Here is a 16,407-nt window from a genome sequence, read left to right on the forward strand (position 1 = left end):
TTCTTTCACCTGTGGACCGACAAGGGAATTAAAGAGAAAGAGAGAGAGAGAGAAATAGTTAAATAGTTGAGAGTCCAAAGCAAACACAGTAACAAATATCTTCAAAATAGAATACGTGGCATCCTGATTTAAACATGGCAGTTCACTAGGGACATGTAAAAACTGCCCACAACCCCCATTTACAAATTTGATTAAGGGATCTAAGATTTTATGGGTTTTTTTAAAAAACTGAAATGGAGGTAGGCCATTTGAGAATGTTCACGTGGGCAGGTCGTTGGGTTATTTGTCTATGCTCCTTACGGCGGTCCAGCATTTGAAACAGAATTTAGCTCCAGTGTCCAGGAGTGACCTGGACTGTCCAGGGATCCCTATGGCCACCATTTTTTGAGCACTTAATGGCAGGCGCTACCTAAGTGCTTCTCCCTCCTCGACTAACTAAATGTCAGTGTCTCTGTGTGGACCACCCATTCCCATTGGATTCTTTTTTTTTTCTTTAGGGGAATGGGGATGGGGACATGGATGGGGAATCGGAATTTTCATTAATGTTCTGGGTGCCCTCCAGAAAGAATTCTGGCACTTAAAATGAATTGATTTTAAACTCTAGACCTTAATACTCTGGGGAGGTTCAGAAGAGAAACCGTGAGAGCAACTGGGTTTCATTAGGAAAGAAAAGAGGACATCCAGCCTTCAAGGAGACAGCTTCCCAGTTTGGGCACTAATCGGTTTGTCAGAGGAGGGAGGGTCCTAACAATGAGAACCGGCTGTGTTGGCTGAAAAGGGGCTCTCGGTTTGGACCGCAGCCTTCCTCGTGTGGTGTAAGGCTTGCTGCTCATTACCAGACCTTTCTGAGCGGCCCTCTTCCTGGGAACTGGGCTCGGCGACGTCCCGCCGGCCTAGGGACCAGGCAGCCCCAAGGGCCTGACCCGCGGAGCAGCGGGCTCCGGGACGCGGGCGGCGGCCGCGGCGCCTTCATTAGAGGGCGCTCTGGCGGCGGCTCCGCCGCAGTCTCGGCTCCCGCCGCTTCCTCCCGCCGCCCCTCCGCGCCACCCCGGCGAACGCGGCCGGGCCCGGGGAGCGAGTCTCGGCGCCGCCGGGGACCGGGCGCGGGCCGCGCCGCAGCCGGAGCGGGGCCGGGCCCCGCCGCCGCCTCCTTCCGCCGGCCCCGCCGCCGGCCATGCATTCTTCCGGCTCCTCTGGCTCCCGCAGCCCGGGCCGGGGCCCGGCCAGCCCGAGGTAACCTCCGGCTCGGCGGGCGCAGGCCCGGGGCTGCGGCGGCGCCGGGCCCGGAGAGGCGCGGAGGGGGCGGGGAAGGGGTGTCGTCGTCGTGCGGCCCGGGGAGGAGGCGGCGGCGGCGGCATGAGGGACGAGGGCGCGGTAGGCCCCGAGGAGGAGGCGGGGGCGCGGGGCATCCGCCCGCCTCCCCGGACCCGCCCCGGTGACAGGTCCGGCCTCTGAGTCCCCGCCGTTCCTCTGTCCGCAGGCAGCCGCGAGGGGAGTAGGGCGCCCGCGCGCCCGCTCGCGCCGCGCCTCGGCCGCCGCCGCGTCCATGACCGCGACCCCTCGGCCGGGGACACCCGCCGCCGCCGCCGTGCAGCACCGCGCCCCGGGCCGCCAGCCCCCGGCCCCGCTCGCCCCCGCGCTCCACCGCCCGCCTTCCGCGCCCGCCGAGGTGAGCCCCGCGCGCGGGCCGCCCCCGCCGCGACCCCTTCGCCCGCGCCGCGGAAACCGCTGCGGGCGCCCCCCCGAGCGCTGCCGTCGCCTCTTCCTCCGCGCTTCTTCCATCACCCCTCGCTCGCCTGCGCTCTGCTCGGGGACTTCATTCTCTTCATCCGTGGCCCCGGTGCCTTCACCTCCTTCTGGCTTTTGCTCCCCTCCCCCTACTCCCGTCCTTCCTCCTCTCGCCGTGTTTGCCCCCACTTTCTTCCTCTCACCTTTCTGCCCTCTTTTCTAGGCCCCTCTCCTTTTTCCCCTAAAAAAAGGTGTGGGGGGAGACAAAAACCCCTTTGCCGCTAATGAACCCCGTTAGCGTAACTCTTTTTGCTAAGGCGAGAGATCTTTCTAAGGCACGATCGATGTGCAGGAATGGTGGTGGTGCGGGTACCCAGGTTCTCATAGCTGGGAAATGGGATTGGGTCCCTGCAACAGCCTTCCTTCACTCGTGTCGTCAGTTTGGAGAGACTGAGGGTGTCTGAAGCGAGTGGCTCTGTTTTTCTTCCTGAAAAGTCCACACAGCCGACTGCAGTGAGGCGCGGTGCGGGGACAGCCGCTGATTAGTTAGTGGGAATAGTATTTTCATTTGCTAAATATATTATGACATACCCTGTGCCTCTGTGAACAGCTCCCTTGACCTTGTGCGGCTCCTCCTCCCTCGCTCTCTGTCCCCCTCTGGAATTTCCCGGAGAGATCACCGAGGTACTACACCGGGAAAGCTTAGACCCTCTCGGTTTTTCTGGTGTTTTTGTGCTGGAGGCGATTTCTATGTTGGTGACTATCTGGATGTGTGTAATCCATTTTCCTTTTTAAATGAGTTTTTCTTTCACCTCAGAAAGACAGGACGGACGCCCATGTGAGCATGGCTGTGACTTTGGAAGAGGCTCCGTGGCTGGGCTGGATCGTGGTGAAAGCCCTGATGAGGTTTGCCTTCATGGTCGCCAACAACCTGGTTGCTATTTCATCCTACATCTGCTATGTAATTATACTTCAGCCCCTTCGACTGCTGGACAGTAAGCAGTTCTGGTATATTGAAGGAATCATGTATAAATGGCTTTTAGGAATGGTGGCTTCTTGGGGATGGTACGCTGGATATACAGGTAAGAGTGTGAGCACTTTTGTTTAACGCGTATGAAACAATTTGTAATGTTATGCTTGTAAGTCAGGAGCCATGATTAAATATATATTACACTTTGGGTTGAAGGTGCTTTGCTGCTTTGGCTCCTGAAAAAAAACAGAAAACAATCCTTTTGAGTTTTTTTCAGAATCCCAATTTAGGAAGGATGATATTTTCAGATGTATAATTTCATAGTCATATACTGATAAATTTCTTAAATAATGACTTTAATGTGCTTGATATTCACCTAGAGGAATAGGCGTGGGTTATATAGGACCTGAGGGCTTATAAAATGAAATAACATATTTAGCCCATAAATACATTAGGAATTTAGAAGAAGGACTGAGCCATGTTTGTGCTAAGATAGTTTAATAAAAGTTTTTTCATTTAATGTGGTATTGTACTGTGTTAACACTTTGAGCCAAGCAAAACATGGCTTTCTTTTCTGTTACGTATGTTTCTTTTGTTTACTAGAATCTATATTTGAATCTCATAAATCACCATTAGACTCTTAAATGTAAGAATTAAGTTTTATCTTTGTTAATTTATATTCTGGGTGTCTTTAAGTAGATTTATATTTCTGCCTTTAAATTGCATTTTGGGGAGCCAGGAGTAATGCTATTCTGAAGCGGACTTTTAAAGCACTAAATGAGAAGTAGTGTTTGTTTTTATTTTCTGTTTATAAGCTTTCTGTGCTTTGAGAACTTGGGCCTCTGCTGTGAAAATTCTGTCTTGTTTATTACATTTATTTGACTTTTTTCCCCCTAAGAATTGGGATGATGAAAAAAAAGCATTGAGGTTCTAGTACTTGTCTTAGACATTGAGGCTTTTATCATAGAATTTTATAATTGATGGCTTCCTTAGAGCTCATGCCGCAGATGCTGCGGTCAGTGGAGTCTAGTTCAGAGCTTGGAAGAATGAGGAGGGTATGAGGATACTCTCAGGGTCAAACAGCACGGCAGTTCCCCATTTTAAATTCTGTCTTCTTCTTTCCTGCCCACTTAAAAGTTAGTTATCCTTTGGCCACAGCATGGCCGCAACGCATTTCTGAGCATATTTTCTTGCGTTGTCTTTCCCTTGCTGACTATGGAACTTCGCAGTTTCTTTTGCCACCTGCTTGGAAAGTGGTCTTGGCGTGATCTGCATATTTTAGTCTTTCTGAAGCATCTGTTCTCTTCAGGCTACTGCATTCTGACCATTTAAATAGAGAACATTTTAGTGTTTATGTTTTAAATGGTTTTCCTATAGGTGGAATACTTTGAGAGGGTCTGGTCCTGGCCTGATCGCAAGGGAACGCAATCCAGAGGTCAAACAAATGTAGAAATGACTTTCGTGGAAAGCCACAACTGGGTTAAAGAAGCAACACAAGCAGGGGCTGATGAGCAGATGTACCCGTGAGTCTAGGAGGTTATATTAGCCTTTGGTCTGGAGTATGTGCTCCATTTCTTCCCTTTGTATCAAGAGGAAGGTGGGTTTCAGTTTTTTTCTTCCCCTGTGTTTAAGTTTCACAGATGGAAAATTGAACATTGCCAAAGGAATTCTGCTCAGCAGATCTGGGATGTTCATGTTTTGGAATAAAAACTGCCAAACTGTTGAAAAACCACTTCTAAGGAAAACTTAAATATTAATTAAGTAAATGTTAATTGGGAAGCTGAAAATTGAATATTGGTATTGAATATCATTTTTTCAAATTGTGATATTTAGTCTAAGACCAGTTAGCCAGCTCTGCTGCTTACGTTGATTCTCTAACCTACAGTACCCCATGTGGTAGGTACTTAGCCGAATGTGGCTGTTTTAATTTAAATTAATTAAAATGAAATAAAATTTAAAATACACTTTCTCAGTCACACCAGGCACCTTGCAAGTGCTCAGCACTGGGTGGCTAGTGGCTACTGTACCACAGAGCACAGACACTCACCGCTTGCATCACCACAGAAAGTTCTCTTGGGCAAATCTGATAAATAGTGTGCCTTTCTCCTTTTTCATAGGAAAATACATTTTATTTCTATAGAAAGGCTATTTTTCTAAACACAGCTCTAAACACGTTTCTCTTGGGAAGACCTAGGAAGATATATTAAGTTTTATAAAATTGTCTTTTAATTTGAGGCAAATGACACAAAAATGAGTCCTTTAAACTCAGACTTGCTTCTTGGATGGCGAATGGTGAGGCTAGTCAGCCCAAGACCTTAAATGAACATTCTCGTACTTAGTTTGTGTTTTCAGAGCTGGAGTACTGCCTATGGACACAGAACACGGAGAAAGGGCTTTTCTGGTCTTTCTGCCTGTTTGTGACTTTCCAGGGGAACACATTTCTTGAAAGAACTCTGGGGACATTGGGGTTTTCATCCCTAGCTTGCTATACTAGGTAGTGATGATTGCTACTACCACATTTCCTTTCATGGAAAGTGCTGTACGCACATCTCATGTTGAGGAAAATTTCTGTGCTGCCTTTGCCCTAAGATTTCAAGAGCAAACCAGAAGAGGTCCTAACTTAACTAATGATCCGTTTCTGCATGGTTTATTCAGATCTGGGATAGATCATTACGCTTCTCTCCCCTCAATTGAAGACTGGCATATTTCAGAGAGAGATTTTTTTTTTAATTTAAAGATTTTTATTTATTTATTTAACAGAGAGAGAGAGAGAGAGAGAGCGCACAGGTAGGCAGAGTGGCAGGCAGAGGGAGAAGCAGGCTCCCCGCTGAGCAGGGAGCCCCATGTGGGGCTCGATCCCAGGACCCTAGGATCATGACCTGAGCCGAAGGCAGATGCTTAACCGACTAAGCCACCCAGGCGCCCTGAGAGATTTTTTTTTGAACAAAATGTTTTTAAAATAGTTCATTTTGATTTTCATTCACTTACCTTAATAAATTTATTGGTCCCTATCCAAACACATTTAATTAAAGTCTCTTACACAAAATCATTTGAAAAAATTCATTGTAAGTGGAAGCTCCAGAATTTCGATAAAGGCTAAGAGTCTTTTCGGCCATAGTGTGACTGGAAGGGAGCTGGGGTGTCGAGAGGCTTGCCACCAGGTTGTTTTTGCCTAGCAAATGCTCTCTGCCTTAGATTGGTGGCCTTAGGGAAAGCTGACAGAGATAGGTTTAGCTTCCTCTCATTCCCCAAGCGGCAGCTGTCAGGACTCTGTTGGTCTTTGAAGGTTATTTGATTCTCTGATAGTATTTTACTTTTTTTGCTGGGGTACAAATTCATTGTGTGAGAAAAACTATTAGGAATTATATCTGATGTTGAAATTCTAGAGAAAGCTTTAAGAATATATCTCCTAGAGCAGTATTTTTCCACCTTTGAGTCATAAGCCAATTTAGTGTGTCAGGCTGAACATTTAAAAAAAAGTGAAATAGAATAGAGTGAAGATGAAAAAATCAGAAGTGTGTGTATCTGTACTGGGGAGTGCTACAGAATGTATTTTTTACTGTGAGCCCTCTCAACATTTGAAAGGCATTGTTCTAGTGGAAAGAGCACTGCAGTTTAGACCTGGGAGTCGCATGGCTTAATCTGGCTTTAACTTTAATATCTTTGCTCCCTGGTGGGGGGTGAGATCCTTACTGGCTAGGTGCCTACAGGGCTGCGAGCTCTTTACAGATAGAGATGTGGTCTTTATAACCCTAGAGCCTGGTTTGTTGCCTGAAACTAACAGAGGGCCCCTTAGGTATTTCTTGAATGATTCCTTTTTTCTTTCTTGGTCCCAGCTGAGGTGCCTTGGCTGCCTACCTTCCTGAAACATCAGAGAGCAAGGACATTGCAGTCCACAGAACACAGACCCTGAACTGGTTGATGTTTTTCACACATATGCATATATATCTATTTCCTACAGTATCACGTTTGTTAATCTAACACACCTTTATTGAGCTTCTATTATGTGTGAGAACAGGTGTCGTGGAGGTGCTGAGATGCACAAGACATAGTGGCTGGCTTTAAGGAGTTCGCAGAAGCCTTGGTGGGGAAGACAGTGCACCAACAACGAAAACATCCTGGTAGAATGCTCTAACGGAGATGTACCATGGGATTAAAGAGGAAGGGCTCCTGATCTCGCATCGGTGGTAGTAGGTAGCAGACAGGGAATAGGGAATTTAGGGACTGAGTGGCTTTAAATGCCTTTTTTTTTTCCCCCATTAGGGAGATATTTCTCTGTGGGGCTAACTGGATAATCAGTAATTACAATAGATTTAAAAGACTTGCATAATGTGTCAGTTTAAAATCTGTTTCCTTTTGTTGGTAATATTAGCTAAGTATAAGCCAGGCAGGGTCCTGACTATTTCAGGCACTAAATGCTCACAACAGTCTTACCAGGTTGGTGTAATAATATCTTCCTTTTGTTATTGGTGTTGAAATTCAAACACCGAGGGTCACAGTTACTTCTCCTTAAGCACTGAATTGATGTCGCCACAGGTAGAGTCGTTATTGACCTTTGTATAATATTCCTAGAGTCTCTTAATCTTCCCTACCCGTATGCTCTTTTGTTTCTGAGGCATGAAAACTCTTTCCAAAACTACAGCACCTGAAAACAATGTCATAGCTAGGGGTTTCTGCAGGAGGTTAGGAAAAATTGTTGCTTCAAGGGAAATATTTGTAGTATACTGTAAAGTTGATGAAATACCACTTCCTTGAATCTCTACCCTTACAGAAAACGACAGTTCAACTGGAATTTTAGTTCTTGAGTGCTTCACAATAGATTGCCATCAGAGTGAGGAGTTATTGCATGATGTTAGGTCCACAACATCATGGGCATGAATCCAGGCAAGGAGTTTTCAGTACAGCATTTTGATTTTTATATGGAATACCATTAAATGTAAATATTATTAAATGCTTTAAACTCAGCAGTCTGGTAGTACTCTAAATTTGATATCTGGTCTTATTTCAAAAGATCATATATAATTGAGTAGTTTATTTAGTTTTTTTAGTATACAAATTATACTCATTCATGCACACATATCCATATGCGTTATTACAGAAACACATGAAGCAGTATTTGCAGTGTTTGTAGTGGTTATGACCACAGAGTCTGGAATCAGAGCTGGGTAAAATGCTTCCTACTTTCTTTTTATGTTTGCCTGATATTTCTTTGCCCATCCTTTTGTTTTCAAACTTTTAAAATTACTTTGATTTAGATGTATGTCTAGTAATTAACATGGAGTTAGGTTTTCCTTTATGAGTACATTTGGTTTTCTTTTTTAGAACATCTGTTTAATTTTAATTTTTATTATTTATTTATTTGAGAGAGAGAGCACGAGCGGAGAGGAGGGGCACAGGGAGAGGGAGAAGCAGACTCCCTGCTCAGCAGGGAGCCTGGCGTGGGACTCGATCCCAGGACCCCGGGATCATGACCCGAGCCGAGGGCAGACGCTTAACCGACTGAGCCACCCAGGCACTTTATGAGTAAATTTGTAGAGCTCTTTGTTTTCATATGAGTTGAATCCATTTACATTTATTCATATGTCAGATATGCTTTATCTGGGCTCTGGCATTTTATTTCATGTTTTCTGTTTCTTTTGTTTGTTTGTTTTTTTAAAGATTTTATTTATTTATTTTGACAGAGAGAGACACAGCGAGAGAGGGAACATAAGCAGGGGGAGTGGGAGAGGGAGAAGCAGGCTTCCTGCTGAGCGGGGAGCCCGATGCGGGGCTCGATCCCAGGACCCTGGGATCATGACCTGAGCCGAAGGCAGACGCTTAACGACTGAGCCACCCAGGCGCCCCTTATGTTTTCTGTTTATATATATATATACATTTTAGGTCTGTCTTTCACTGTGTTGTCTGCTTTTCTTTGCTGTTTTGTTGTGATATTTAGGTAGGTTTCTATTTTAGGTTTGTTTTGTATTTTATGATATTTAGGTAGGTTTGTATTTTAGCCTTGTTGGTTGTTCTTAGTTCTCTGTTGATAGTAACTCTTAGTTCTTTTCAAGGAACAGAGGTAAAATTCTGTTTAAATCTCTTCTCTCTTCCCCTTTTCCTTCTCCATCACCCAATCTTAGTCAATATCAATAGTACTTATTCACAATAGTATTTGCATTTGTAATATTATGTATGTTTGTACTTCTAGTACTTGATTTTGTGAGCTTTAAGACTATCCATTGACTCCCAGCTATTATGTCAAGTTATCGGTGAGCTTATTACACTTCCTGCTCTCTTTCTCCCAATTTTTTATTATTTGCATTTATACATTGTCAAGGCCTATAATATTTATGTTCTATTTATCACCCTTATCTCCTTCTGTTTTAGTCCTGATTCTTCAGTTAAATATATGTATAATGCTCACCCAAGCACTTTTGCAGTTTTTCCCAGTCATTCTTTGGTTGGCTGAAGTTCATTCGCTAGTAATTTCTCCATAAAGAATAATGGGAATGCTATGGGAATATTATTCTTACAAACACGTTTAAAACTTCCTTTCTTTGTTGCCTTACATTTGAAGGACAGTTTAGCAGGTAATAAAATCCTTGGTTCACCTTTTCCTTGAGTAGTACAGGTGTATACAAATGTCTTCTGACATTAAATGTTGCTGCAAAGATGTGTGAAGCCAGCTTGGATTTTTTTTCCCATATAAATTATTTGATCTTTTTTGGCTATCTGCCCAAAGGTTTCTTTCTCTCTAATATTTAGTAATTTTACTAGGATATGCTAGTATAGGATAAGCTGACACATGTGTGCCCTTTTATTATGTTGCTTTAAATCTTTTTATTTCAGGGAAGTTTTCTTTAATTATATCTTTAAATATTTATTTCATTTGCTTGTTTTGGTTTTCTCTTTTGGTGACCCTAATTTAATGTTTGGATCTCCCTTTGTGTATCTTTTTTCAATCTGTCACTTTCTCTTTAATCATTTTAAACACTTTTTCATGTAGTGTATGTTTGTCTTTAATGTCTCTTACTGTGTCTTCTGCAGTGTCTCTTCTCTTTGTTCTCATTTCAGTTTCTTCTTCATTTCTGTGATGGTTTTGTGTATTCTTCTGTTTCTTGAGTTCTACCACTTCATGCTTTCACTATTCCTCTTGTCTAGACATTTCTTCCTTGAGTTCTTATATTTGTGCTTTGTGGTTGGCTTCATAGTGGTAGTGACTTTACTGATTTTCTTACATTCATGCAAGAATATTTAGTTATAATTTTTATCTTATCTATTGTAATATTTTTCTAATGAGCATTCTTCTAGAGTTGGTACATTATGCTGCTCATTTCTGCCATTTTTCTTATGGTATCTCTAAGTGAATGCTGTGCCAGTTACCTTTTTATTCTTTGTACTTTAACAAATTGGATTTTTCTCAGTTAGCTATTTGTAGGAGGTATGGGTAGGAGGGCCAGATTTCTGCCTCAGAGAACATCTTTTTACATATGGCACCTGGGTGTGCTTCTCTATGTTGCCACAGGTCCTCTGCTTCTCCAAGCCAGACTGAGCCTAGGTGGCTTTTTGCTACCACTTCTGGACTTCCCACTCCTTCCTTTGCAGCTGTGACTAGAGGCACCCATTGCCAGTGTAAACCCCTCTCCTTAAAGAAGTGCATTTTTACTGTTGTTTTGGAGCTCTGCCACTGCTGGGCAGTCCTCATCACGTGCCACATTCTGTCTCGGCTCTCCACTCCCATCATAGATTCTTTCTGCTATCAGCCTTATTTGATCTTAGCCCTGATCTCATGTATTCTGGAGTTTTAATGTTTTTGTTTTTCTCCCAGGTTTGCTAAAAAAAGGAGTTTTGTAAAGTTTTTTTTTTCTCTTTATCCTTGTTGCTATGTGTATTTTTTAGGAAGATTCATGTCCATGTTCATATCAGAAAGTACAACACAAGATTTTTATTCAACTATGTATTTGTAATTCAGGTAGCCCTGTCACCATTCTACTATACTACTAGTTGATTATTATAAACTGGAGATCAGTTTTACCATCTAATTCATTTTCTTTTTTCTTTTTCTTTTTTTTTAGTAATCTCTACACCCAGTGTGGGGCTCAAACTCACAACCCCAAGATCAAGAGTCCCATGCCCCTCTGACTGAGCCAGCCAGACACTCCCCTAATTAATTTTCTTTAAGGTTGGTCCAAAAGCAAGAAATAGCCTCCCCAATTTTTTTTTTTCTTGTAGTGGTTCCCAAACTGTTTTGATTCTTGGACTGCTTGTCAGTATAGTTAAGACATCCACTCTATTTCCACTTGGCTACAGTAAAAAAGTGTCACCAAAATGAATGGAAGTGAGTGACCTTCGGTACTTCAGTAAGGAGTATGTATGAAATCTAATCTCAATACTAGTCTCTACAATCTGGTCTGTGGATCATCTTGAAAACTTTAAGGGTGACCAATGCCCCCCAAACTTTGATAAATACATTTATAGTATATTACACATATTAAATATATTCAGTATATGTGTAATATCTCTTAGTTATATATGAAGTATATTATATATTAAATATACTGTATTTATAGTTTATTTGTTATAAACTAGTTTTAAGAGTTTCTTTTCAGAGTTTGCAAACTAGTGGCCATATTCAGCAGCTTGATGTGCTTGACTTGGCCTTTGCAGTATTTCAGCTTTTTTTTGATTAGATGCCAACATTTCAAAATTAGGGAGATTTCACAGAACATAAAAAATAAAACCAAAACTTCCTTGAGAAATTAGAATTCTGGCTCTGCTGGGCCATCATTCCTGTCTGGCAGAAGTTTGCTGGGGTTGGGCGCCTGGGTGGCTCAGTTGGTTAAGTGACTGCCTTCGGCTCAGGTCATGATCCTGGAGTCCCTGGATCGAGTCCCGCATCGGGCTCCCTGCTCGGCAGGGAGTCTGCTTCTCCCTCTGACCCTCCCCCCTCTTATGTGCTCTCTCTCATTCTCTCTCTCTCAAATAAATAAATAAAATCTTTTAAAAAAAAAAAATAAAAAATAAATAAATAAATAAAAGAAGTTTGCTGGGGTTAAGTGATGGCCACCTCCTTCAGATGGATCCTCTGATCTCTAGTTCACCCGAGATACCCCACTGCTTCCTTGTCTTACTCTGGGCCTGCTTTGCTCATTTACATTACTTGCCTAGACCCCAGAGGCATAGGTGATGTTCATTTTAAAAAATTCAAATAACAATTACTAGTCTATTTCTGTTAGGCATATGATAGTTTTGCATTTGTATGCCTTACCAGTGCCTATAAGCTCATGAGCTCTACCATTAAGAACTGAGTTTGGGGCGCCTGGGTGGCTCATCGTTGGGCATCTGCCTTCGGCTCAGGTCATGATCCCAGAGTCCTGGGATTGAGCCCTGCATCGGGCTCCCTGCTCCACGGGAAGCCTGCTTCTCCCTCTCCCACTCCCCCTGCTCATGTTCCCTCTCTAGCTGTGTCTCTCTCTGTCAAATAAAAAAAAATAAAAAAAATAAAAATCTTCAAAAACTGAAAGTTTGTTAGAGACCTCAGCTGTGGATTTCATGTAGCAAAGGCATGTGATAGGAACTGAGAAATGAAGTGTCATTAGTAAGAACATGGTCACAAGGTTTTTCAAATTTCATGTACTATATTACTAACTCGGTGAAATATTTCCACTGTTGTACACTCGTTAATTAGTAGAAACTTCATTTCTTCTTCTGAATATAATCATATAAAATCTAGGTTATTTTTTTAAGATTTATTTATTTTAGAGAGAGCAAGTGGGGGGAGGGGCAGAGGAGTCAAGCAGACTCCCCGCTGAGCATGGAGCCTGGCTCCATCTCACCACCCATGAGATCATGACCCGAGCTGAAACCAAGAGTCTGCCGCTCAATCAACCGAGCCACCCAGGCGCCCCATAAAATCTACATTTTTTTTTTTAAACGTTTTATTTTGAAATAAAGATTTTCAGCCAGATTCACCATTTGTTAGCCTTTTGCTACATTTTGTTTTTAGTATTCTCAGCATTATTATTATTATTTTTTTTTTAAAGATTTTATTTATTTATTCATGAGAGACAGAGAGAGAGAGAGAGAAGCAGGCTCCTGACGTGGGACTCGATCCCAGGACCCTGGGATCATGACCTGAGCCGAAGGCAGACGCTTAACCATCTGAGCCACCCAGGCGCCCTAAAATCTACGTTATTAAAATTAGTTACTTCTCCTTGCTTTTCATGTTTTGAAGTATTAAAAACAAAGCAAGCCCAGTTGATTTCTGTATCTTTAAATTATATATAGTACAAAACTAGTATTGTAAAAAGCATGCATAAATTTTAGTTGTGAGGTTATACTTTTTCTTATGGTTTAATAGATCTGATGAAGTTTGCTAACATAACACTTTTCCCAGACTTTTTTTCTTCTCATTAAACTTTAAGAAACATTATGAATCATGTACGTAAGATGTATTTTGCATATGCTATTAATTTGAAGCTTGCATTATTTGGCATTTTAAGGGAAAAAACACCTGTAAATTTAAACACATCACGATGTTTCTGAATCATCAGAAGACTAAACTATGATCAGTATAGATTTAATGTTAAGAATATATAATATATATTTAAATTGAAGTATAATTCACATACCATAAAATTCACTATATTAAAATGTACAATTCAGTGGTTTTTAGTATAGTCCAAGATTGTACAACCATCAGCACTAATTCCAGAATATTTCATCACCCTCAGGAGAAACCCAGGCCCATTAGCAGTCACTCCCCATTTCCTCCTCCCTTCAACCCCTGGCAACCATGAATCTATGTTCTGTCTCTTTGGATTTGCCTATTCTGGACATTTCATATAAATGGAATTGTATAATATGTGGTCTTTTGTGTCTGGCTTCTTTCACTTAGCATGTTTTCAAGGTTCACCCATATTGTAGCAGGTATCAGTACTTCATTCCTGTGTATGGCTGAATAATACTCCATTGTATGGATAGAACACATTTTGTTTATACATTCATCAGTTGATGCACATTTGGGTTGTTTCCACATTTTAGCTATTGTGGATAATGCTATGAACATTCATGTGCAAGTTTTTGTGTGAACATATGTTTTCAATTCTCTAGGACCTAAGAGTCAAATTGCTGGGTCATATGATAATTCTATGTTAAATTTTTGAGGAACTGCCAAATTGTTTTCCATAGCAGCTGTCCCATTGTACATTCACACCAGCAACGTAGAAGAGTTCCAGTATCTTTGCTTTCTCACTAAGACTTACTATTGTCTAGACTTTTGTTCTTTTAATTTGACCAAATTAGTGGATGTGAAGTGGTAGCTCATTATGGTTTAGATTTGCATCTCTCTAATGACTAATGATGTTGAGCATTTTTTATTTGTTCATTAGCCATTTGTAAATCTTTGGAGAAATGTCTATTCAAATCCTTTGCCCATTTTTTAAAAATTAGGTTACTTGTCTTCTTATTGTTGAGTTATAAGTTTCTTTCTATATTCTGTATACTACACCTATCTATTTTTTCATTGGTTGATTTCATTGGATGACACTTTTGGTGTCAGATCTAAGAAACTATTGCCCAGTTCAATATCATGAAGATTGTCACCTATGTTTTCTTTTGAGTTCAGCATTTATACTTAGGTTTTTGATCCATTCTGAGTTAATTTTTCTATATGGTGTAACATAAGGGTCCACACTTCATTCTTTTACATGTGGACAGCCAGTTGTCCTAGCATTGTTTGTTGAAAAGACTGTTCTTTCTACATTGAATGGTTTTGGCACCCTTGTTGAAAGTCAGCTGGGATTAATTGGAATCAATATGAATTAATATTCATACTTGTGTTAAGGGGCCCCTTCTTACCTCTTTACTGAGGAGATGCTTTGTAGTTATGTGTTTGACTAGTAATTGTCTTAGAAATATGGTTATAAGGAATAATTATTTCCAGTTTGTTCTCTCAAGAAAATACGACATTAGTTGTAGAAGTATCTTGTATGATAGATCAATCAAATATTTATCGACTACCTACTGCCAATTAGCAAAGTTACTAATTTGTAAGATACTGTGCCAGAGAGTGTGATCTAGATTAATTCCAACCAAAAGGATTTTTGGCATAGTTTTTATTTTTGATAGATGGTTTTGGGAATAGTTGAGTTTGCTATCAACTATGTTTCCAAAGTGCACTGTGAAAAGTTTTCTGAAAAACGAAGATCAGTATGCACATTTTCCCTTAATGTGATGGTTCCATTTTTTTTAAGGTTAATTGAGTTCTTTGCAGAGAAGAAAATTAACTGGAAGCCAAATTTATTTTGCAGAATAAAATGTAGATTACATGGATAAAGAACAAGGGTGTCGTTTGAATAAGAATTGTGGGCTGTTTTTATGGGTATAATAAAATTGCTCTTTGTATGTGAGAGACTGAGTTGGGCAGTCATTTTATTTTTACTTATTTTAATTTTTTATTGAAGTATAATTAACATAAATTATATTAGTTTCAGGTGTATAATATAATGATTCAACAAATTCTATACATTACTCAGTGGCCATCATGATAGATATACTCCTTCACCTGTTTTACCCATTTCCTGCCCCCAGCAGTCATTTCAAAACTAATATAATCATTTAAAGCCATTTTAAACCTCAGATACTTATATACAGATGTATTTTTAACAGGTAATAGATATTGCTAAGTAAGTGTGATGATAGAGATAGCATGATATATTAGAAAAAAAGCATTGACTTCTGAGTAGTATGAGTTTGGTTCTTGCCACCGCCACTTGCTAATTGTGTAACTTTGAGGTGGTTATCTATCTGAGCCTCCATTTCATCATCGGTAAAAATGGAGGTTTTGTTTATCTCTTGTGAAGCCTAAATGTAAAGTGAATAGCATGGTGTTTTGTATTCTATGAAGAACTTAATAGTGTCATCATTATTATGATTATGATTATGATTATATTAATGCCTAGGAAAACAACTATGTTAACCTCTGGGGAAAGGTATGTCTAAATGAATAAAAGCTAACACGGTTAGCTTTTATAGTCTGAGAAATACATTTGAGGATACTCAAGCTTAGCTAATAGTATATAGCTCAATACAGTTCTGCTTTAATCAATAAGTAAAAATAATTTGTCATTAGTAATTTAAGCTATAGTCCAACTAAAATATTAACTAACATTTATGTTTGTAAATTATGAAATCTTCAAAGCAATTTATGTTTAACTATCTCCTAATTAATTCAGCCACCTATTCTGATACCAAATATTTGAGTGCCGGCTCTGCCAGGCACTATGCTGGTGGTGGGGGGACAGTGGCAAATAAAACAGCACAGCTCCTGTTCTTCTGCGGTTGACATTTCATGTGGGAGACAACAGGAGTCACATGACAACCACATGATCACAACTGGGAAAAGGGCTGCAAAGAACAAGTGTAGGGGCTATGAGAGTAAGTAACAGGGGGCTGAATCTGGGGACAAGTGGTTTCAGGGAGGAATGGCTTCCTTGAGAACGTGAGACAGCTGAGTAGGTAGGAGTTGGCCAGGTGATGCTGGAGGAGGGGTAGCATGTTCAGAGGATGAAAAGGGTTGGTCATGTTTGAGGAACAAAGGGAGGGCCAGGTTGGCTGCAGTAGGGAGTGAATGAGGAGGAGAGGAGCAGGGGTGGGGGATGGAGGAGAACTGAGGAAGCCAAATCCATTGAGGTCTTGTAGGGCCTGTTAAGGATTTTGAAATTTATCCT

At 41.2% G+C, this 16,407-nt stretch overlaps 1 protein-coding gene across 1 annotated transcript in view; it reads left to right on the top strand.

Moving 5' to 3' along the window:
- Positions 1-1,353: 1,353 nt before the first annotated feature.
- The window catches only part of LPGAT1 (lysophosphatidylglycerol acyltransferase 1), a 76,556-nt gene continuing 61,502 nt past the window's right edge, over positions 1,354-16,407 (top strand). Inside the window, exons 1-2 of the mRNA XM_081823201.1 lie at positions 1,354-1,669; positions 2,546-2,810. Coding sequence (XP_081679327.1) covers positions 1,547-1,669; positions 2,546-2,810 — 388 coding nt within the window. The 5' untranslated portion in view covers positions 1,354-1,546. The remainder of the gene's footprint in view (positions 1,670-2,545; positions 2,811-16,407) is intronic.

The sequence above is a fragment of the Leptonychotes weddellii genome, chromosome 6 (genome assembly GCF_054177405.1).
Source record: "Leptonychotes weddellii isolate Sample4059 chromosome 6, ASM5417740v2, whole genome shotgun sequence".
In the NCBI taxonomy this organism is placed as follows: Eukaryota; Metazoa; Chordata; class Mammalia; order Carnivora; family Phocidae; genus Leptonychotes; species Leptonychotes weddellii.